This window comes from Lycium barbarum, chromosome 6 (genome assembly GCF_019175385.1).
Source record: "Lycium barbarum isolate Lr01 chromosome 6, ASM1917538v2, whole genome shotgun sequence".
NCBI classification, from domain to species: domain Eukaryota; kingdom Viridiplantae; phylum Streptophyta; class Magnoliopsida; order Solanales; family Solanaceae; genus Lycium; species Lycium barbarum.
This window is the reverse complement of record NC_083342.1, coordinates 115,563,769-115,587,411: the sequence shown is the minus strand read 5'-3', so window position 1 is coordinate 115,587,411 and position 23,643 is coordinate 115,563,769. Positions and strand designations below refer to the sequence as shown.

Sequence of the window (23,643 nt, the reverse complement as noted above, 5' to 3'; positions counted from 1 at the left end):
TAACTTATTTTACGTATTAGCTATCAGTTTATCTGGTTTTCAATTAATGTATATTACAAAAAAATAATTTTTAAATAAAAATCTCATAGATAATTCCATAATATATTTTACGCGTCTGTTCAAAGAATTTAAATTCATGAATAAATAATAAACACTCCATATATGAGGAGAATATTAAAAGGTGGGTGAGCGCGCTCCCGCGGAACCGAGACCTATAAATAGCTTAGGGTTTGAGAAAAAAACAAAGTATCCTTCACTCGTCACCGCCTAGGGTTCAACAACCAATGGCATTTTGGGGTAAAATTTTCTCAACTTTTTTCTAATCCTTTTTCTTTTTGATCGATCCTTACTATTATTAGCACTAGATCATTTACCTTCCGATTTTTTTTTTTTTTTTTTTTTTTTTTTTTTTTTTTGGGTTTGGTAGGTATTGAAGTGAAAGCTGGAAATCCAGTCACACATTCTTTTGATAATGAGAGAGGAAGGCTCCGAATTTCTCAGGTGATTTTTGTATTAATGAAATCTATAATTCTCAATGTTCAGATTAATTAGAAATCCATGTTGTATAGGGTTTAAAGTTTGAAATATTCCTGACCTAATTTCATATGAGAATGTTTCCCATTTTGGTGCGTTCGGATTGTTTCGATACAACCTAAACTTTGATGTAATGTTTGCCCTACTAATTTTTCAAACACCGGTTTAATCCTTTCTTCCGCCTTCACTAGTATATTATGTAAGTCAAATTAATACTCCTTCCATCCCAATTTAAGTGTCTTTGTTTGACTGGGAATGAAGTTTAAGAAATATGAAGACGCTTTTGGATCTTGTGGTCCTAAATTAAAGATGTGTGTAATATGTACTAAAATGTCCTTTGAATCTTGTGGTTTTAAACTTGCAATGTAGGATGTTTGATTGTCAACTTACTAAATGTAGAAAGAGGTATTTTTTTGGACAGACTAAAAAGGAAAGTAAGACACTTAAATTGGGGCAGAAATGAAATGGTGTGAGTAGATTCGATTTCAGATAGCAAAGCAAAAAAGATGAAAACAAAGGGGAAAAGTTTAAAAGAAGCTCAAAAGCAAGATTAAGTTTTGATTTGGATCAGCTCGGATTCTCTTTGTGATGCGTACTCATTACTTATTGTGGATAGCTAGAAGACTAAACACTTTTAGCTCCTTGTTATGTGTGCTTTGGCTTTTTAGGCAACACTGGGAATTGGCAATGCTGAAACTAAAAGCTTGGTACAATGTAATCTGGGGAACAAGACTCCTGTTTTCCTCTGTGCTTTGTTACCTAACAAGACAGAGTCATGCCATTTGGATTTAGAGTTTGAGGAGGCAGAAGATGTGGTTTTTTCTGTTCTTGGTCCAAGAACTGTTTATCTGACTGGTTACTACGTGGGAAATAGCCGGCGAGCAAATATAAACAGTGATACAGAGTCGTATGGAGAGGATATTGCAGAATCAGAAGCAAGGGAATCCTGCCACGACAGTGATGATGACAAGTATGATGATAGTTTTATCAATGATGCTGAACCAGAAACATTCCCACCTTCACCTGCTTCAAGTAGCGGAGGTATCTTTTAATTCCATGTGATCGTGCAAGATTTTGTAATATCTCCTTCCTTTAAACAAACTAAAAGAGAGATAGAAGGGCAGATTGCTATTCCCATCTCCCTCCCTCTAGATCAGCAAGATCTGGTAGTATTTTGATACAGATGATCCTGGTGGTGTATGAGTTTCTCTTGTCAGTACTTTTATTATTTTTCTAATAATGGTCCATTAGATACCAACATCTCCCACTAGTACAGGTACCGGGTGACTTTGTCTACCAAGTTTAGGAAGATAGAAAAAAAAAACACCTAGCTTTCTTTGCCCCTACTAGGATTTGGACTCTGTCTCCTGCATCAACTTCCAGACCACACCCTTGGATGCTAGTTTCTCTTATCATTATTCATTCCGAACTTCTATTCTTCTAATAGACTTGTTGGCGTTTTCAGTTCAAGAAGATGATGAGGACCTGTCAGATAATAAGCTTCACAACAACAATGGCGGCCATAAAAAGCTTAGGAAGAAGTACCAAGTAAGTGAGTCCGAAGATGAGGATATATTGCAGGAAAGCGAAGATGAAGATAATTGTCTCTTCTCTGCACTTAAGAAGAAAGAAGATGTGAAGGATAAAGCATCAGAAGATAATCAAAAGAATGGCATGCTGAGTGCTGAGGTTCCTCGTAGGATAGAAAATGGTGGCACAGTGGAATCTGAAAAAACAAAGTAAGTCTCACATAAGCAACTAGTGATTTGTGTGATTGCAGTAACCCTTTGGTCTTGGATAGGGGCCATTATAAGCTTTATAAGGAACTAAGGGGACCTAATATGATAGGATCTTCTCCCTTGAAAACTACTTTTTCTCGGTTCTGCATTTTTCATGAACCCCGCTAAACCCTGCTGTAAGTTTTCAATTTATAATTGTTCTGTGATCCATGCAAGATATCCGATCTTTCCAAAGGAAATTTTACATCGAATCATTTCTTATGTTCTCCAGCTTTAAGACACATACCAGGGTTAGCATGATAAATTTTGTTAAAGTTTTCTTTTCTTATATCCATTGTTGGCATGTCGACCTGTTGCCATTTCATGATTGTTTACCAGAGTAAACTAAGAATTAAGATAAATTGCATCTGGCAGGTCAGCTCTCGAGTAATCCTGAAAAAGGAAAATGACTAGAACCTATTCCTTAAAAGTGCATGTTATCCTCTCTGCTTTATGGGCATGCATACAAATGGAATGTTCTTCTCCTTTATTTGTCCATTCAAGGGAAAACAGTGCTTGCCTCTGGCAAAGGGTCTAACCTTCTCCCTGATTATTTTGCTCCATCTTATTGAACAGACATGAAAACAGCATTAAATCAAAGAAGAAGAGGAAACGGCCTGAGGGTAATGGTGGTAAACTTCCTGAAGCAGATACTAGCAGTGATAGGAAGGAAAACAAAGAAGATAAAGCAAATTTGGTGGATGTTGGGTTGGCAATGATAATTGATATGTAAGATGTTGCTTTATTTTTTAATGCAAATGTTTTTTTTTTTTTTTTTTTTTTTTGTGCTTACAGATGTTCAGATTGCAGTTTCATCCACCACCTATGTACTGATAGAGTTTTTCTTAAGTAGTTTTTTTGACACCTCATTACCCTTCTAATTTTTTTAAAGCTACGTGCTCTGGCAGGAAAGATGGCCAGTCTGATACGCTGGAGCCTCCTGCAGAAGAGGATTCTAAACATGTTCCAAGATCGAAGAAAAGAAAACATTCTGTGGAAGCCAAATCTGTTGAAAGCCATGATACAAACTGTGATGTCATTCTTAAAGAGGATCAACTGAAACAATATCCTCTAAAAGCTGGTCACCTGGGTGAGGATCCAATCGCAATTGCAATAGATGAAGAAGATCAAAAACCGACCATCAATAAGTGAGTTTTTAAAGTTTAATTAGGAGTGTTGTTTTCTCCGAAACTGCACCAAATCCCGATCCTGCCTATGGCCTAAATAGGGCACCCTACCTTTGTCAAAGATATATTTGTGTTGTTGAGGGGAAATAGGTTGGAAAAAACTGAATCTGCAATGAACTAGTAAATATATACTCAGACATCATGCACTACTCTCTACCTGCATTCTCTATGCAAGATTGCATGCCAAAGCCTCCTTCTAGATTTTTTTTTTATGGACCATCTCTGGTTATATTGTTTTGACCATCCATGCCTGCAGTGGTGTAGATGGAAAATCTGACTTCTTAGCTGATGGTACCCAATTGGATAAGAAACTTAAAAAGAAGAAGAAAAAGAAGACCAAATCCCAGGAGGAGAACTGTATGGTTAACATGGATCTTCCTGTTCTTCAAGAGAATGAAATGAATAGACAATCCGTGGATGTTGAGGACAAGAGTCAGAAGGTTGAGTCTACTGTAATAAGGACCTTATCTAACGGGTTGATTATTGAAGAGCTCGCAGTGGGTGAACCTGATGGAAAATTGGCTGTTCCAGGAAAGAAGGTAACTTAGTTGGAATTTATAGATATCTCAAATTATGAATTTACGCGACAGAAAATAGAGTCTCAATATTTTCTGTTGAATGTACTGTTGCACAGATCAAAGTTTATTATACTGGCAAGCTAAAGAAGAATGGGCAGATTTTTGACACAAATATTGGAAAATCTCCATATAAATTTCGGCTAGGTACTCACCTGGACTCTTAGAAGTATTTATTTCGTTTTGATGGACTTCTGTTAAACTGATTTTTCTTTCTATTGTTTGAAGGTGATAAAGACATCATTGAGGGATGGAACCTTGGTCTTGATGGTAAGGATGGCGATGAGTAGATTTGATATCTCATTTCTTATTTAATTCTTTTCTTTCGCAGCTGCAGCCACTAATCTCTAATATTATGTCCATAACAGGCATGCGTGTGGGTGATAAAAGAAGGCTCACGGTCCCACCATCAATCGGGTATGCTGCATATTCGGCTTCTGAATATATTTGAAGACACTAAATCCCTCTCCCTGCTTCCCCTCTATTTTTTTTTTTTTGGAAAGCTCTTCCTTTATTACTGTCCCAAGATAAGTTCCTGACTCCAAAATCTTGGCTCTGCTACTGGGTGCACACGCCGACACACATGTAACTTCCTTTTCTGATTTTGTTTAATTCTTGTTATTCCCCGTTCTTGCAGCTATGGGAGTCAGGGAGCTGGGGAGAATATCCCACCAAACTCATGGTTGGTGTTTGATATTGAATTGATTGGAGTACGTGGATAATTCAGCTTAGCATTATCAATTCCTGGAGGGAAGGTCATCTATGCAGAACTTATCTTTTCCTCTTGAAATTTGTGAGTTGATCTCTTTTGACGTTGGCGCTGAGGGAGGATTTGGACAAAGAATCTACAGGCACTTTCTTCATTACTAGGACGGCGGAGTGATTGAGGAAAAGCTAATACTAAAAGGAAAAAACTTTTCATAAATTTGGGTAATATTTTGTTAGCCTGTGTGAGAGAAGGAAAATGAGACAAGCCAGCCTCCGCCTTTGTAGGTGGGGATTTTTGCATACCTGGTTGTGTTAACGATTCTCTAATAGAAAATATATGGCGAGAAGCAATTTCCGTTGTTTTCAGTGAGCGTCCCTGGCTGAAAGGATCAAACTTTTAGAGATCGTATGCATTGAAGTATAAGAGAATTTGATCTCCGTATGATATTTCGTTTGATCATATACTTTCCAGTATAAAATCTTGCTTAGTGTGCTTCATACGAAGGAAAATCTTTTTCATGTAAGATGTTATCTCTAAAAATAAGTGACTTTTCTTACTTATTTTCTAGTGTTTGGCAAGTAGAAAATATTATCCAAAAAGTATTTTTATAATTTAGGAAAATACTATGGGTTGGGGGTGGAGGGTAGGAGTGGGATGGAGGCTGTGGCAGTGTGGTGGGAAGGAGACAACTAGTGTGCAATACCGCTTATGGAACTTGTTTTTTTAGAGATTATTTTTCAAAAAATTTCTTCAAATTAAACATTGAAAATATATTTTAAAAGATCAAACACGCCATGAGAGTTTGCATTCTTTTTTAGAGCTGTACTGGAAACTAAGACGTTTTGTCCCTTCTCGTTATGTGTGTTTCAAATTGGATTTGCTATCTAGGTAATTGGTATAACCAGAAATCGGCAAACGAATGAGTTGGGAACAAAGTATATCCCTTGAAAATTGGAACAATAATCAAACAGCTTCCGTGCAGTCAAATCACATAAAGCATTAGTGAAAAAAACCTAGTTAGAATATGCATTGAACAATGCTCCGTTCACTTTATGCCAGTTTGAGAGGAGTTTATAGTTGAAATAGGCTTGAAATTCTGCAGACATGCTTATTGCCAGTTGTTTAGGTTCTCAGCTCCCGACTAAGCTTCAGTTGCTATTGTAGCGAACGAAAAAGGTGAAGAATAACACTGGGCAACTCCTACTGCATAAGTTAACCTATTAAATACCCACCACCTTGCTAATAACAAGCATGGACATAGACATCTACAGGATAGCTTTCATCTTGAAAGAGCACCAGTCATTTAGACATCAAAAATAGGCAAATAAAGAAAAGGAGTTTGAACAGCCAAATGAACAAACTTGAGGATGGAGTAATAAAATGAAGCTCGTCGAGGTCTAAGATTCAATCTTCACCAGCCCCTCATTTCTTTTTTTCTCTTATCCTCAACCTCAAAAACGTTTGACCGGAAAATCTTTTTAAGTTCACAGGAAATGCCAACTGCCTGTACATCACACAATATGCATCTCTAGGTTTCTTTTTCTACTTTCCACCCAGGTATATACTCATAATATCATTCTCTTCTTTAGCCTCTGATTTCACATTTTCGGAGTCAAGTTCAGGCTTGACCATAAAGCTTCTGGCCTCGTGTTCTGGAATATCACTGATAAATAGATACCAAATACAAGTAATCAGCACCAAGAAAAAATAAAAAAAGAAGTAAAGAGCCAGATCAGTGTAAGGAGTTCGATATATCAAGAAAATTAGAAATATGACCAGACCTGTCTGGAGCTTCTGACTTGGTTATCAAAGTGATTTCATGAGATGTGAGATATTGACAAAAACTTCTCAGGTCTTTTTCTTGGCAGAATTTACACAGGTGGCACAGGAAATCATTGAACTGCTTTGGTTCCTATGCAAGTAAAATTAATGTTGCTTTGTTATTTTATATGGCTCAGATACTCAATATTTAACTACAGCGCAAAGAGAGGACATCAGAAAACACACCTGCTCAAGGATGCAACCTTTGCGTAGCGCCACCAAACATTCCAATGCTTTATTATACGTATCCCCTTCACAAGAATTCTCCACAAGATCAAAGATCCTATTTTTCATATCCTGAATGGCCTTATTAATCCATTTTGGATTATCCCTTCGAGACATCATCTCCTCAAAGTCTTTAACAGGATTTACATCTCCAATTTTCTCAACTTTCGTTTTGGATGAGTACTCAGTGGAGTCAATAGCTTTGGCATCAGCACCTTTGTCGAACTCTTCTTTTTCCTCATCTGATCCCGAAGGTCTACCTTTCATAATTCTTCTAGTTGATTTTTTCAGCTGCACGTTAATTGTATAAAGATTGATAGAGTTATAAGCCTCAGCCGCTAGACTATTCTAGAAAAGTCCAATTTGAATAAAGGGATGAATATTGAAAGTTACCTTAGGATTCTCTTTTAGTTCAAAATACCTATGGAGTTCCTCTATGATGGACTTGTTTTGAGAAAGAAGTTCAACATCAGGTTCTGTTATCTTTCTGAGGGTTTCATCAAGTGGAGGAACAGCAGCATCTGGGTCCTTTGACTTCAAGTCAAGATAGCGGTAGTAACGCTGGATATTTGTATAATACTAATTGGTTAGAAACTGATAATGCAAAAGGTAATTATAGAACAAAATTAGAATTCTTAAGTTATGATTTTTCTTATTTCTTTTCTTTTTTTGGTCACTAAGATTTTTCTTATTTCATATTAGGAATCAGAGAGTTCATAAATAAACTGGCAAGAAAATATCCTAACTATTAATAAGCATAAATTCAGGCAGCTCTTTACAAAAATATTTTAATTACATGCTCCCAATCAGTGATCTGAGTGCAAGGGTAGTTTCAAACTTAATTTTTCAACAATATTCTGCAACTACCATGATGTCATACCTCCAGAACAGGATTCGGTGTAAAGTCAGGTGGCAACAATTCCTGTTTTCCAGGCGGTGCAAGATCCAACATCTGAACCAATTTATCTGCTGCCTCTTGTTGCTTTTCATTTGGCTGCATTGATGAAGGCAGATTGCTGAAAGAAGGAAACTGAAACTCCCGAACATCCTCCGCAAAGGGAAGAATATTGAAGTAAAATGAATCAGGCTGCAAGCAGTGGTCAATGAGAATGTCAACAATTAAGATTCGAATATCCACTAAAACAAGAGAACAGTAACAATCAAGAGGTGAAATTTAAACCATACTTACAGTATTATCCTTGTCAGAGACATTTGGTGTTAGGACCCCAACAACAACATTAGCCTGTCCTTGCCTCCATACGCATCGGACAATTGCTACTTTGTTCATTTCCTTCATTGCCCTCGCCAAAGCAGAAAGTGCAAGGATGGCCTTTTTGTTGCCAGGTTCGGCTATGAAGATATTTACATCTTTCAGGTAGTAATGCCTGAGTAGATGGAGTATGACTGAATGATGATTGGAAAGATAAACGGCACAAGAAATTCTCTCCTATCCAAATAATAACCTGAAAAAGCTGTGAATACAGTACTCAAGAAACTAAAATTATACCGCATTATATTTGAAGCATCAGTGAATCCTAGTAGCTTCACACTTTTCTCTGGTTTGAACTTTACAGCCTCCAACTCAGCAGGGGATATAGGAACTACTTGAGGTCCATACCGAAAACCTTTAATCCTCTCTTCTGGTGGCACAACTTTATTAGGGTCTTCTATGCTTTTATATTCGTAATCAACCTTGATTTCGTGAGTGGCAAATTTATCTGTGAGAGGAGCCTTATCAGAGTACTTTTTCAGGGTGGGGAACTTCTCTTCAGATGTTTTCTTGTAAACCCATACCTATTAAAAAGAACATTTATTAGTTTTTTCTTCTTCTGAGAATGGTAAGATTAAAAAAACATTTAATAGTGACTAAACATCCACAAAAAACTATCTTCACAATAGAATAGGAAGGGAAAGAAAAGGAAAAAAGAGATGTGCAACTTAAATTAGTAGATTAGGGACCAAAAAGGAAATACACTAGGTGTATACTTCTGAAGTGACCACAACTTGTTTGGGATTGAGGCATAGTTGCGCACTCCTAAAAGTTACTATCCTACTCTTTTGCTAGACTACTGTAAAATATCTACAATCTCCATATATTGACATCAGATACAAAAGCTTCTAGATGAGAGTAAATTACCCAATCTGATTATCACAAAATGTGCTGAATGTGTACATATAAAATTCCGGGAGGATAGATTTATTGACCCTATGTATGATAGATTCCTGAAAATAGTCATAAAGAGGTAATGCAAAGACAGAATCATTGTGTACATATAAAATTCCGGGAGGATAGATTTATTGACCCTATGTATGATAGACTCCTGAAAATAGTCATAAAGAGGTAATGCAAAGACAGAATCATTCAAGATTCATTAGGAAGAAAGGCATGTTTTATCTTTCAAACCAGATGTAGAGAAATCCATTTTTTTCTTCAAACAAATCAAGAAAATCATAACCTCAGTTGTCTGTCCAGTTCAATGGGAATTTCAGGCATTTGACTAAGATCTATTTTCCTCTTCGTTAAGTAATAGCTAGAAGGTTTGAAACAGAAGAAATTACTTAATAACCTTTTGGAAATTGTAAAAGATACAATTCTGAGTCACACTGCTGAAGACACAGACAATTGGTCTGTCCCATTTGGACAATAGTTCAGTACATGGGGAAAAACAAAGAATAAAAAAGAAAAAGGCAAGATTTTTTATTTTTATTTTTAATCAGAAGAAAAAGGTAAAGAAAATAAATTGAGTAAATCAGCATAAGTTTCTTAATTCTCACCTTGATCTTCAATTGTGTGCTAATTTCAAAATCACCTCTGAATATCGTGACCGGCGATATATTACGAGTTCTAAGTGCACCTAACAAAGAAGTTGGACTTTCCACGTATACTACTTTTGAGGAAGATTTATTCGAGAATACTGACATTAGAAAATCATTTTCTTCCATAACTCTCCTATTTTCCCAATCTTGTTTCATTCTAACAATTACACAGTCCATCTTCATGCCTTGTGCTGTCATCTGTGTAGTAATGGTGTTCACTTGATCTTCCTTTGTTCCTTCAAATGGATCTTTGATGGGAGTAGCAGCATTTGTAATAAGGCAAAGACGTTTCTTTCCCTTGTTGGTTTGTCCAAACTTTTTAATCAGCATGTCCATTCCAACAACAATCGCATCAAGAACTATTACAGATAGTTAAGGAATCAAGAACTCGTGAGCACGTAAGAATAACATTGAGATTAGACGTCAACAAAATCACATGCCACAACTAGTGCAAAAAAGAGCCAGTGAACAGGCTACAATTCTACAATACAACTAAACCAGGGCAGAAATATTAAATCCCACATCCAGGAAAACACCCTATGGAGTATGGAATGAGAATAGCTATTATACCTTATACGGCCTACTCCACTGCCACCCTCATTTGTAACTCTAATAGATATTAACTAATAATGTTTTCTTCTGAAGCCTGATTTTAGTTACCACCGACACTTATAGCTGTATGCACGAGCATGCATTTTCAGTGAATCATAAAAGAGGAAAAAGTATGTTGATAGAAGACAGACAGTGACTCGAGAAAAAATTGCATGCCTAACAACTGTACTACGCCAAACTTATGACAAACCAATAATCATAGAGGATACAATCTCCAGGAAAACTTCCTCGTGGAAGGTTTTGTAGAGCATCAACAAGATCATCATCTACGACTTTGATATTTCGCAGAACTGTCACGTGTTCATACCCACCTATTTCCTCTGTCAATTCGTTCTTGGTATCTGGGAAAAAATTACATATATAGGTCATCTGATAACACTTCCAACACCAATGCTAAGATACAGAAGTTTTACACAACAAATCCCAGAAAGAAATGGGTTATCATATAGCCATGATGTAGACAAGTCAGTCCAACACCATGCTCGTCTAATAATAAGGCAAGAATAAAGGGGGGCAAAACTACACAAAGTGTGCTTGGTATGACGGAAAATGTTTTCCTTGATGAAATAGGTTGGTTATCCTGAACTGTGAATATAATTTTCCACCAAAAGGGCAAACATGACTTGCATGGCTTACGCGCAGACGTCATTTTCCTTTACAAATATCCAACTCTTAGTTTATTTCACTAGTTTCAACTAAAAACTTAGACATTGTTGTCAACCTTTAATACACAAACATATCAGCAAAACATTATCCTTACACTCTAAAATTCACCTTATAAGATTGCTACTTGTTACCTAACCTCATATCCAAACAACCACCAGAAAATAATCAAGAAAAATTACTTCATGATTAAGAAAACATTTTCCATTGAAAGCATTTTCTGCAGGAATTTTTTTACTCCATATCAAATACATCAGCAGCTACTAATGCAAAAGACTTACCTGAAGTTCCAAATAAGACAAACCCCACTTCATCATATCTGCTGAAAACCAGCTACATACACAAATAAAAAGGAGGAACAAATGTAACATTTTTTTACTGGGGTGTGTAGAAAATTAACAATTCAACAAAAATTGAAACCAGAAGAAAGACAAAGGTGTCAACATACTACCTTCTTCTGTATCAACAATGAACAAACTTTTTCAATCTCAGGTAAAACTGAGTGCATTGAAGGACCCACATCAATCACCAACACTACCGCTTCCTGTTCACCAAAAAGAAAAGGAGACCAAAATTAGTACGTAGTCCCAATTTAAATGTCTTACTTTCCTTTTTGGTATGTCCAAAAAAACATTATCTCTTTCTATATTTAGTACAGTCGACAAATCAAACATCCTGCATGTCATATTTATAATCACAAGATTTAAATAATTTAGGACCACGGCCACAAAATTCAAAAGTGTTATTTATTTTCTTAAACTCCGTGCCTAGTCAAACTAAGACACTTAAATCGACAACGTGGAGTAATTTTTTTTTCAAGAATAAAAGGAAGGGTATAGGAGAAACTGATGAAATAACTAGTGGGTATGAACAAAAAAAAAAAAAAAAAAAAAAAAGATTAAAGACTGAAAAAATTACTACCTTATTACGGGCCATTTGAAGAGTAGCAGAGAATTTGGGGAAGGGCTGTTTGTTTGTTGTTCCCGCGCCCTTGGTCAAAACTTGCAATGGAATTTTCACAAATGTGCTACTCCTAGTAAAGTATTTGAAAATTGAAGAAAGGGAGATTTCCAATATGGCCCCCCTTTTCTTATTTCCTCTCTTATTTTACCCATTAAGTTGTAGACTTGTCATTTCGTATTCCTCACCTAGCATGTCCAAATCCTCTCTCCTTTTACATCACTTCCTCTTCTTATGTGACTTAATTTCTGGAAAATGAAATTAAGAATTTAAAATTGATTTTAAATATTTTACAATTATAAGGGTATTGAAATTTATAATTTTAGATATACATTATATTTATATGGCTATAAAACCTTGTAATTAAGGTTAAGTAGAACGTTCAAGTTAGATTATTTTTAAAGTTAAAAAATATTATTGTTCTTGAACCGAATTAATAAGGAAATAAAGCAAACTTTTTTCCTTTAGTCTCGTTAAAGACAAAGATTTGCGATATGTTTCTTTTTAAAAGAAGCTATTTCTTTTTCTATGAAACTTGCTACTACAGTCAAATCTCTGTATAGTGGCATTTTTTGTCAGGAAATTTCGTGGCTGCTATAGTGAGGTGCTGTTATGCATGTATACTGGCATTCGATATGTAGATCTTATTTAGCTGTTATAAACAAAAGTACGCAAACAATTAACTTTTTGTACTTTTTATGTTTGTTATAAACGAAAACAATATACTTGTAAATTTTAAAATCTCAATTGATTTTCATATCTCATAAATTAAAAATTGAAAATACTAATAACTTACTACTAAATCCATAACTAGTTGTACCAAACAGATAAAGAATTAAAATTTATGGAACATATGCATTTTAAATTAATTGAGAATTTAAATATTTCAAGTTTGACGTAAGAACTCTATAATTGTAGGCTATTTTGTAAATTCTAGTCTCTTAGTGATAATATAACACTTGAACTGACGAAGAATTTTGTCTAAACTTTCAGTAAAAGGAAATTCAATAACTTTCCCTTGAAGGTTGTCTAAGTGCTTAACAGTTGACTCTTCTATCTCCAAGTAACAGTAGGTTAAGGCTCTTAATCGACACTTTTGTTGTCACATACTATAATATATTTTTACAAAATGTTAATACACGCTATTTGAGTATGACTATTATAGAGAGGTAATTTTACAAAAATTGTACCGCTATAATGGATGTCATTGCTGTTATAGGTAGAATGATAGAGAAGTAAAATATATCATGAAAAATTGATTCCGGAGAAAATCAGGTTGCTATAGTGAAATACTGTTATAACGAATGGTAATTATAGAGAGGTCTGACTGTACTACCATTTATTAGAATTGGTTAAAAATCAGACATGGAAGAAACACGTCTTAACTTGACATTTTCATTCAGTGAGTCGTAATAAAACTAGAATTTCTGCAATATATTTTCATCATATTAATATGAGAAGAATTGTCACTTGTAGTAATAGTTTTCAAATATTTAAATTTAAATTTTAAAATATTTACTTAATCTAATTAAATCTAATTTTGAAGATTAGTTAAATTAACTTTTAGAAAAAGAAAACATGTTAAGTATTTTGGACGGAGGGAATACAAAATAACGAGGTCCATGTGATAATTTAACAACAGTTTTTTTTTTTTTTTCCCCCCTTCGAAAACGCTTATAAATATTGGAGTAGCAAATGCTCTAAATAGGCCTTTTTGCAGCGCAATAGGATACCATTTCCCATTTTATCTCAGGATTTAATACTACAGAAAAGCAAAAAGCAAGAAGAAAAAAAAAACAAAGGCAGCACTAGTTCTCAGTCCTCAGTAATGTCTTCAATGGCATCACCAAGTACCCACCATTTTTACCCAAACAGATTCAAAAGCAAAGTATTCAGTACTAAATCTTGTTTCTCCCCTTTTATTGTTTCATGTAAGGAGCAACACAAGCAACAGCAACAGCAAGATGAAAGCACCAAACAAGTGGGTCGCAGGTACTCCCAAGAACCCTTTTGTATAGTTTGTGTAAACTATGAATCTGCACCATCAAAATCTTTCCTTTGTTATATGTAGGGAAATAATACTAAGGAGCAGTGAAGTTGCATTTCTTGGTGCCCTCTTCAACTTCAGGCATTTCTCTTTTTTCTTTTAATAGTACTCCCTCCCTCCCAATATATATGTGGCACAATTGTAATTTCGAGAGTCAGCTGAATTTTTCTTTGACCGGAATTTCTTTATATGCCTTTGAAATTGTTAATTATTGTGATTTATAATCGTAGTTTCTAAATATATAAAAAGAATTAGAAAAAGTTAAAGCTTCTATATCTGAATTCATGGTCCAAGTTTAGAAGTCTTGATTCTCGAAATTCTAAACCGTGCCACATAAATTGGGACAAATGCAGTTATCATTTTTTCCAAGATTTAAAAATAATCTCTGCAGTCCACAAGCTACTGCTTAAAAATTTTGGAATTATTTTTGCTGCTTGACTAATTTGTATAGATATTATTATTTTGGGTCAGCAACAAAAGGTCTGCAGATTTCTGATCTGTGTGGCATTAGTTTGACTTAGAACAAGGTGAGTTGAGTAGAAAAGATCGAATCTTGTTTTTGTGATGCAGTGGTAAAAAGCCAGATTACTTGGGCGTTCAGAAGAATCCACATGGTCTAGCTCTTTGTCCAGCCACCAAAAATTGTGTTTCTACTTCTGAGAACATCAGTGATGCTACCCACTATGCACCTCCTTGGTAACTTGTTTCTTCTCTCCTCTCTATATGTTTTAATGTTTGCTCTAGCTCCATCTCTATCATTTTTTCACTTTTATTATTTAGTATGAAGGTGATATAAAATGAGCACTTTGTCTAACTGACCCAACTTGTTTGGGACTGAGCTATCTCTATCATTCATAAAAAGTGCAGAAAGTGGTTGACTTGCTTTGTGGTGATGATGCTTAACGTTTAGTCTAAAGCAGCACTATCAATGTGCACATGGAAATTGTGCACATTTATATGATAGGTACAGGCTCACATTTGAATCACAATGGCCTACCTTTTTTGACCATTTCTCTATAACTAGAATCACAAAGGCTGATCTTGGATTATTTGTGGACCCGTCCTGGACTAGAGAACTTTGGACTCCATCTACACCATCAAAAACTACAAGATGTAATAGATAATGGTCAAGATGAAATGGAGGTTTTAGATCCATTCCATCAAGAATCAGTATGCTATTACATATAAGCATCTTGGACGACTTACTGTTCTTTTAAAAGTTCACCAATATGCAACCAACAAGGACTTAGCATTTTTTTGTTAATGACGCAAAGGAAAGGAAGATAAAGAGAAAAGGAAATGATAAAATTGAAAGGTATAAGATCATCCATTATCAATGGATACTGAATAGATGTTAAATTTTGGTGCTTTGGTTCTCAGGAACTATAATCCTGAAGGGAAACAGGGGAATGTCAGCAGAGAGAAGGCAATGGAGGAGCTACTTCAAGTGGTAAAGAGTCTTAAAACCTGTTTCTCATCATAACAAAATAGTTGAAGAATATGTTTGACTTACCAACCTCTTGATCTGTTGCATCATTTTGCAGCTAAGATCAACAAAACCAGACAAGTCCTCTCCAAAAATAGTGGAGAAGAAAGACGATTATGTGCGTGTGGAATATGAAAGTCCTATCTTGGGGGTAAGTTTTCAAAGTTTGAATTGCTTAATTACACACATCATATCCTTTGCCACTTATGAATAAGTACATGTTATTACAGTTAGTAGATGATGTCGAGTTCTGGTTCCCACCAGGGAAGAAATCAATTGTACAGTATAGAGCAGCATCTCGCTTGGGGAATTATGACTTTGATGCTAATAGAAAGAGAATCAAGGTATGAATATACATAGTACTAAACACCTTCTCCTATTCCTCTTTTAGCTATTGGCTAACTTGGTCATATAAAACAGGCCCTGAGATTGCAGTTAGAGAAGAAGGGATGGGCATCAGAAGACACATTCTGAAATATGAGATCTTCGTAAAGGGGCACTTATTCTTTACTTCTTAGCGACATGAATAAGATCATCTACTGAAGACAGATTGACTCATATATTGAGCCCTTTTTATTTGAAAACCTTAAGAGAAGAGATGAAATAACATCAACGTTCTGGCCACTGTGTTAGCTTTTGAAATTCTGATGAAACAGCTTCAACAGAGCATTGAATGTATAGGCCTTCAGTTGTTGAAATTGCATTTTACCAAAAGAACAAGCTGCAAATCATCATAGACATATACACCCTGTGTCAAATGGTGGGGAAACTGATAGTGATCTTCTCCCCTGTATGTCCTATTTTCATTTCATCAAATTAACACGCATCATCCCATTACTTCACTTCCCAAATAAGAGATTTTAGATTGGTGGAATGAATTCAAAGTTATTGAGCTAATATTTTGGTTAGTGCTATATAACAACCATTAGAAGACACAATCACAAGGGCTGAGGACACTAAAATGGTGGTGAATCCAACACCATAATATGAGAAGACACAATCTTTACCTTACGAAATTATTTTTAAAAGAAATGAATACGCGAGATGGAATAATAATGCAATAATGGTAAAAAGGTCTTTCTGTTTTTCCTCCTTCTTTAACCTTTATTTCTGAGAAGAAAACAATTTCTTTGGGCAAAATTAAACTGCACATTCAGCATACATTGCTTCTTAGCAATTAGCTGCAATTGACAGCGCACTGCAGTCTTTTATAAGAATCCATGACAGCCGGAAAAAAAAAAAAGTTTCTTATATATCAGTAAGTTTTTGCTTTACCAATTACAATAAAAATGCACTTTCAGAACTCGTTGTTGGGAATTGAAAAAACACCATTTGATTCATTCAATAAAGTTGATTACTACGAGTAATTATAATTATTTAATACTATATTTTTTTTAAAAATATTTTAAATACCTAGTAGATAAAATTCAGTAACATTTGCTTATATAAACAAGTTTTTGTTTATTAAATTGGATTTTTAAAATGTATAAGATCTAACTATATAATTACACTTGTGTAACCGAACATCATATTTGTAATTACACTATAATTACGTTATGACAAACAAACACGTTTTTGTAACTATTATATTGTGTAAGGTGGCTTTCCAAACAACCCAAAATTCAATTAATGTGTCGATAGGAACTTTGTAAATTAACAGCTTCTTTTACAAAAAAAAAATGGAAAAGGTTTTCTTAGGTAATTAGTTAAACTTTTATCATCAAAGCGAGAGTTATGTACAGAGACCAAAAACATGAAGCTTGGAAATGAGACCCCAAGCAATCAACATACAACCTGACCAAAAACCACTAACACTAAACTAGCTTAAACCACCAGGGATAAAAGTATTCACTCTTTTAGTCTCACTGCTAGCCTTGGCTTCATGATTCCTCTATAAACAGCTTCTTGGATTATCAATCTTATAATTAATTCCTTAATTTCTCTATTTTCTCTTAAATACTCTCAAATTTCTCTCCTGCCAAATAAAATATATGCATCCTGTAAAAACCAAGATAAATACGGAGTAATAAATTAGCAAACTTTCTCTTCCGGAGCTTCTAAAATCTACCCTAGGTGGATAGGGCATTGACTCGGCAAAGGTTCGCCCTCCAAAATTTCGAGGGTGATTCAAAGAGAAAGCCAGTAAATTTTTTGCTTTAGGACCCAAACTTTGAAACCCCCAAAAAATTTAATAGTGAGTTTTATGATTTTTTTTTTCTCTTAGACTATTGAAGTTTGTAGGGGGGAAAAAGTACAAAACCTTTATTAGAAAAAAAAATTAGACGGCTTACTTTTACGATACTTATATTTTAGAACTTTAAATTAAACTACTCAAATACTCATATTAATAAATAAAAAATTTACAATAAGATCCAAGATAATATATAGCAAATACATGACTAACATCTTAATATTAAAAACTTCTAATAGACATCATCAATATGGATCTTCTTCTTTCATTGTGCTCTTCTTAAGTAAGTGTTACCAAAAAATGGATAAAGCGAAAGTTGAAAAACTTGACCAACCTCCCCTTTAGCCACTTCTGATGATGTCTCACATGTTGGATGTCATACCCGTCGTGATCCTTTACTACAAACCCGATCACTTTTACTATCGAGGAAATAATCTTCTTTTTTGTATATGAATTTGTCAAGCCTTCCCAAGAATAAGAACGTAAGGATGGCATCTTTTCGTATCTTTATCGAAATTAACATGACCATGCAGAGCGAAGAAGAGAGAAATTTCATTCATATCAGAATGGCAAAAAGGCAAAGGAAATTCTAGAAATCCTTTTTTTTTTTTTGTCCCTACATAACTTCTTGAAGGATTTCACATCTTTTACACAAAAGGGGAATCTTGTGTCATTTTCTTTTTAACAAACTTGTAATTGTGGCTTTCTTTTATATATGTAGAACAAGTCACAAAATACTGCATCTCGATTTCCAATTCGAATTATGTCATGAGAAATAGGGATTCAGCTTTTTGTCTCGTGCGAACCAGAGAGGAGGAAATTCACAGAGAGAGAAAGAGCTGAGTAAAAGAAAAGAACTTCCAACTTCATTTCGGTGGAGAAAAGAAGATTGTGGAGCTGTTCAGGCGGAGGGAAGTATTTAAAGCAGAGTGATCTACTCCGGCACATTTGAAATTGGCAGGGTCAGAACCCCTATGTATACAATTGTTAAAAATGGGAAAGTTAATACATGGGCTAAACCCAGGAAAGTTTCAGTTTTGTACATTTTGAGAAATTTTGCAATGTTGACAGGTTCAAGCGAAGAGTGTGTTGAACAAGGCCTAAAAGATGACAACAAATTTTTGTGATACAAAATTAGTGCTTTTGAGTTCGGTACGTATACAAGAAACTAGAGATTGTAGTTGCTTAATATTGCTGGCAAGTGTTTCAGACATATGATTTTGAAGATGGTTGAAGTTTGTGAGCTTTTATTTTTCTTTGGCACATGCCATAGCTTATGTTAATTGTTAACAATGAAGTTGGAACCACATCAAAAGCGTCATTTTTAGTATATCTGCTCAATGTTCCATATTTATGAGTTTATTCTCATATATATGGCATATATCAACATAGTAGTACATTATATTACTATTAAGCATTGATATGTTTTTATAATTTCGATAAACCATGAAAAGTATGAAATCAATAAAACTAAATTGAGTATTTAAGATTGTGTACTGATGTGGTATTTAATCTCGTCCCTTTAAGATACAAGGCTTTCTTATTACGGAAAAGGGTCAAATTCATCGCTCTATTTTACTATATTGTTCGCATCTATCCTCTGTTATATTACGTGGTCAAAATTACCCTGTTATTATTTTCCTTCTTCTTCAAATTTACCTTTCAATTGACGAATTCCTCTAATTTACCTCTCAATTACCAAATTTATCTTTCAATTACGCAGTTCACTTGAAAAGTCATATAAACCCCCAACCACATAACTTTATTATGAATTTAAAGTTAATACTATCAATTCTATAATTTTAAGAAAAACATTATTAGAAACAAATGATAGATAAGAAGTAACAGATAGTTAACTAAACATACAATTTAAATTTAAAGGGTTAGTGAGGGTACATATACTGCTAATACATATTGTTACTAGTATACATGTCCGCGCTTCGCGCAGTCATAAAAAAAATATCACTATGTATCGATATCATAATTTTTGAAAGGAAAAAATCAAGTTTTACTAATTACCATATTATTATAGTTTTATCATCCTCTATAAAGTCCTTTGACAAAAAAATTGTGAAAACATTTGGATTTAAGTATGAAACATATACTAATGATTATATCATATTTTTGTTCTCTTTTATCTAACATTCAAATACTAACCAAACCAATCTCACAATCATACCTTTAAATATATGATCTTAAATTTTATGTTACCAATATCAATATACCTTCACAATCGTATGTACCAATATGGTAAATAACAATGAAATAAGAAAACCTTAAATTTTTAATTCTCAAGAATTCATTTGTATTGTTCCTCCAAAGTAAAGAAATCTCAAATGTTTGTCTCCTCCTTGCGCTATTCACCAATATCATATCTTTATGGTGACTAATATGAATGGCTTTGGGGACATTTCCTTCCCCGATTTGTTGGTTTAAATTTCATTCAAGGTCAATTATATGCACTCGCTTGTTGATTGATTCAAATTTCATTCAATGTTAACTATGTCTTTTTTTTTTTTTTTGGGAGGGGGGGGGGGGGGGGGGGGGGAGACTATGTATAACCTTGCATTACTTCTAAACTTTAAAGTGTGACATAAACATGAGGAGGGAAAAAATAAAGAAACCAAAAAAGGAGAAAATATACAAATAGAATTTCTATATCGTGAGAGACACTTATGACCATCTTTATATGTATACAAAGAAACATGAAATTTACAAACTTTAAGAATAAGAAATTCAAGTCCCTAGGCTCGAACTCCTCCTTAGTTTTCACTTCCACGTTCCTCTTCCTCTTTAGTCTTATTTGCAAGAGCAATCTGCCAGCAAAAGAAATTAAATTAGATATTTTCATAAAAGTTTATGTTTCCTTTTTCTCTTGTTCAAAGCTTGATTAACGTATAATAACTAAAGTAATAAGCAACTGGTTAAAAGCATCAATAGAAAAATAAATTTGCTGAAAATACGAAACCAAGAACAACCAAGTCATCTAAGTTTCTTCCAATGGAATGAATTTAGGAACTTGGAGTTTTCCTTCAGATTTAACTATAAACTTTTCATCAAAAAATATATGTTTCAACTTTTACTCTCTCAAAACCTCCATCATTGAGAGAGGAAACAACACAAGTAATTTTTTTTTATTTTTTTTTTAAAAGAGTTTCAGTAAAAAGAGTTCAAAGATTGAAGCTCTCTGGGAATGGAGAGAGAAACTTACCAATTCTTATCTGAAACTCCAATTTAGCATAGACACAATTCAAAGGACTCAAAATCAACCCAAAACTAATTCTGCCATGGAAGTGATTTTTTAAGGTTTTAGGTTCTGTGAGTTCTGAATACGCATTAGAAATAATGGAACATGATACATATATATTACTACTGATTATAGGTTATAGTGGTAGTGGAAGGGACGCTTAGTGAGACTACCAGATTTGATGATTTTTCAGTTTTTTTAATTAATAATTAATAAGCCTTTATTAGAAAGAATTTAAATAGAGAAGTTATTGCACTTTAAAAGGCAAAACTATGAGAACCGTGGGCTGCTACATGGGATGATTCAAACTTAAAATTTAATGGACTTAATTGCATTTGATTGTTGCATTTAGTTGGAATTTATGACGCAGCTTTATGCATTAGTTAATATCAGAATTGTATCCAAAAATGCAAAAAAAAAAAAAAAAGAAAAAAAAAGAAGAAGAAGAGGAGAAAATGCCAAAAAAAGAAGAAAAAAGATAAATGTCAATAAAGACCTTAGAGAGGTGCCACATCGAATTTACTATTCCTAACTTTATATTATATATAGATACAGATTCTATACTTCCAATTGTACAATAACCAGTCAAAAACTATTAATATTGCGACACAAGATTCTTTTTTTTGTTTTTTGGAAAAAGAAGAAGAAAAGAAGCATCCCAACGGTACATTATTAAGAGATTTTTACACCCTCCGATAACTTAGGAAAACTAATTACCCGTTTTAGCCCATTTTTAATTTTTTACCCGACTTAGCCATTATCACGACGATCGGCTTGTATTTATATGCTCATCTCATTGTCCATTGCGGGGAAGTCAAAGCTGGACATATCCATTTTCATTCATAAGCAAACCATTCCCATCATTTGTAGGTTGTGCATAATCAGCTAAAATCATGTTCTCCGCTTTTGTGAGGGTGAGAGCCTTTTGTGGCGCTTTGTTTGTAGAGCTTGGGAGAAGAATCGGCTGGGTTATGGAAATGCTCTGTTTTTATGATTTTTTAATGGAGCAAGATGGCTATGGTGTATCCATGACAGGTTTCTTAGCTATTTTTCTCGATGGTCTTGGGTGTATTCGTAGGGGATCAAAATCAATTTTTGTATAATTTTGTATAACAGTGTAAAAATGTGTATAAACACCTCTATACATTATGTTAAACTTCTCTTATGTATAAGCACCTCTTGTATAAGTTTGTATAATATTGTATACTAGTGTAAAAGTGTTTTACAACTCTTGTATAAATTTGTATAATCTTGTATAACAGTGTAAAATTGTGTATAAATACCTCTTATACATTATTATACGCTTTTATACAAGGTTAATACATTGTGTACTGCAGGTGTATAAAATTGTATATATGTTGTATAATAGTGTATACCGTGAAAAAGTGGCTATGCGGGTGTAGTTTAAAAATATGACTACGCAAATGTAATTTTGTATGCTAGATTGTACATTATTGAAATTTCCCCTTTTATTAATGTAAAAAGTTAACACAAACATTATTTTCCTGAGTTTTTAACTAAAATTATATTTTATCTATGAGAGTACGTCTATTTTGGTCCTTCAAAAAATAAACTTGAGCTTTTTTAGCTCCTTAAATTTGCTATAGCAGAGCATATTTGGTCTAACTAACAGAATGAACTTAAAAACTAACGTGACTACCCAAAAATACTACTAAAGACACGGCAAAAATTGATCGACTTCCGGACCGATTGAAAAGCCGACTGACTCAATCAATTTGATCCCAATTTTTTTTTTTATGATATAAAATGATCGTGCTCAGTTGATCTTTTTGCACCAAAACAGGGAAAATAAAACACCACCGAGCTTGGTTGTTTACATATTCCTCAAAAATGTTTTTGGTATAATCGATTGGGCTCGGTCAATTTTATTTAAATTTGTAAGCCGATCAGCTCGATCGCTCTTTCTGATCAAAACTTTGGTCAAACTTTTCAATAAAGATATCAAATAACCGACCGAGCTTAGTCAGTTTTTTATTTTCACGTTTTTTGGCACATAAAAAAACGACCTAGATCAGTCTGTTTTATTTTTTTAAAAAAAAATTGAGAGCAAACCGACCTAGTCTGTCTTGATCGGTTAAAAAATCAATCGATTTTTGTCGTGTTTTTCTTGATAGTCACAATTATTTTTAAATCTATTTTATTAGTCAGATCAAAGGTGTTTCATTATAGCAAACTAAAAGGTCTAACTATGCTCAAGGTTATGAGCCCATTTGGATTGGCTTATAAGTTGCTTATAAGCAGTTTTCAGTTTTTTTGAGTGTTTGGTTGGCCAGCTTAAAGTCATTTTGTGCTTAAAATAAGCTCAAAAAAATAATCGGGCCCATTTGACTTAGCTTATCTACATTTTTTTGCGCGGATTGCCCTTTTTTTGGGGTGGTCTTTAAATTTTGCCCTTTAAATTTGTGGTCTTTAAATTTTACCCCTCATATTTGTGGTCTTTAAGTTTTGCCCTTTGCTTGGAAAGATGGGCGAATACACGAAGTTCTGGCTTCGAACCCTCGCTCAGGCATAAAATAAAAAAACAATTTCGCCAGGCAGGACTGGGGGAGTGTATGCCGGATCCAACATACTATCTTTAAGGAAAAGCTAAATGCCGGATCCGGCATAACTAAAAATCTGCCCTGTAAGGCAGAATTTTTCCTAAGACATAGTTTAGTTATGCCTTATGGGGCAGAATTTTAGTTAAGGCATAACAAAATTATGCCCCATAAGGCAAGAACTTTTCTTAAGGCATAGATAAGACAAAGTTTAAGTTATGTCTTAAGGAAAA

The 23,643-nt window shown here is 34.2% G+C and overlaps 3 protein-coding genes across 3 annotated transcripts; 2 read left to right on the top strand and 1 right to left on the bottom strand.

Moving 5' to 3' along the window:
* Window positions 1-28: 28 nt before the first annotated feature.
* On the top strand, window positions 29-5,242 carry LOC132645701 (peptidyl-prolyl cis-trans isomerase FKBP43-like). Its single transcript, XM_060362843.1, has 11 exons — window positions 29-297; window positions 428-501; window positions 1,203-1,575; window positions 2,000-2,273; window positions 2,889-3,041; window positions 3,221-3,460; window positions 3,756-4,038; window positions 4,134-4,221; window positions 4,303-4,344; window positions 4,443-4,491; window positions 4,712-5,242. Exons 1-11 carry the CDS (start codon window positions 285-287, stop codon window positions 4,794-4,796), a joined length of 1,674 nt encoding a protein of 557 aa, XP_060218826.1. The 5' UTR covers window positions 29-284; the 3' UTR covers window positions 4,797-5,242.
* A 799-nt stretch (window positions 5,243-6,041) lies between these two features.
* LOC132645700 (ATP-dependent DNA helicase 2 subunit KU80) lies at window positions 6,042-12,040 on the bottom strand. The gene is made up of 12 exons (XM_060362842.1): window positions 11,843-12,040; window positions 11,373-11,465; window positions 11,203-11,254; window positions 10,468-10,599; window positions 9,605-10,005; window positions 8,337-8,623; window positions 8,019-8,214; window positions 7,710-7,916; window positions 7,223-7,390; window positions 6,791-7,120; window positions 6,565-6,695; window positions 6,042-6,446 (listed from the first exon to the last, which is right to left on the bottom strand). Exons 1-12 carry the CDS (start codon window positions 11,855-11,857, stop codon window positions 6,326-6,328), a joined length of 2,133 nt encoding a protein of 710 aa, XP_060218825.1. The 5' UTR covers window positions 11,858-12,040; the 3' UTR covers window positions 6,042-6,325.
* A 1,531-nt stretch (window positions 12,041-13,571) lies between these two features.
* On the top strand, window positions 13,572-16,156 carry LOC132645699 (uncharacterized). The gene is made up of 7 exons (XM_060362841.1): window positions 13,572-13,873; window positions 13,953-14,009; window positions 14,499-14,624; window positions 15,309-15,378; window positions 15,473-15,565; window positions 15,645-15,758; window positions 15,835-16,156. Exons 1-7 carry the CDS (start codon window positions 13,710-13,712, stop codon window positions 15,886-15,888), a joined length of 678 nt encoding a protein of 225 aa, XP_060218824.1. The 5' UTR covers window positions 13,572-13,709; the 3' UTR covers window positions 15,889-16,156.
* The last annotated feature ends 7,487 nt before the right edge of the window (window positions 16,157-23,643 follow it).

What these genes read in the sequence shown, in the direction of transcription:
- LOC132645701 (XM_060362843.1), top strand. An exon ending in ACCTGCTTCAAGTAGCGGAG is followed by an intron (nt 1,576 to 1,999) that starts GTATCTTTTAAT and finishes TGGCGTTTTCAG; the next exon opens with TTCAAGAAGATGATGAGGAC. An exon ending in GTGGAATCTGAAAAAACAAA is followed by an intron (nt 2,274 to 2,888) that starts GTAAGTCTCACA and finishes CTTATTGAACAG; the next exon opens with ACATGAAAACAGCATTAAAT.
- LOC132645700 (XM_060362842.1), bottom strand. An exon ending in GATGCTTCAAATATAATGCG is followed by an intron (nt 8,215 to 8,336) that starts GTATAATTTTAG and finishes CCATCTACTCAG; the next exon opens with GCATTACTACCTGAAAGATG. An exon ending in AAGGTTGCATCCTTGAGCAG is followed by an intron (nt 6,696 to 6,790) that starts GTGTGTTTTCTG and finishes TTACTTGCATAG; the next exon opens with GAACCAAAGCAGTTCAATGA.
- LOC132645699 (XM_060362841.1), top strand. Translation starts at nt 13,710, where the DNA reads ATGTCTTCAATGGCATCACCAAGTACCCACCATTTTTACCCAAACAGA. An exon ending in ACCCACTATGCACCTCCTTG is followed by an intron (nt 14,625 to 15,308) that starts GTAACTTGTTTC and finishes TTTGGTTCTCAG; the next exon opens with GAACTATAATCCTGAAGGGA. An exon ending in TGGAGGAGCTACTTCAAGTG is followed by an intron (nt 15,379 to 15,472) that starts GTAAAGAGTCTT and finishes ATCATTTTGCAG; the next exon opens with CTAAGATCAACAAAACCAGA.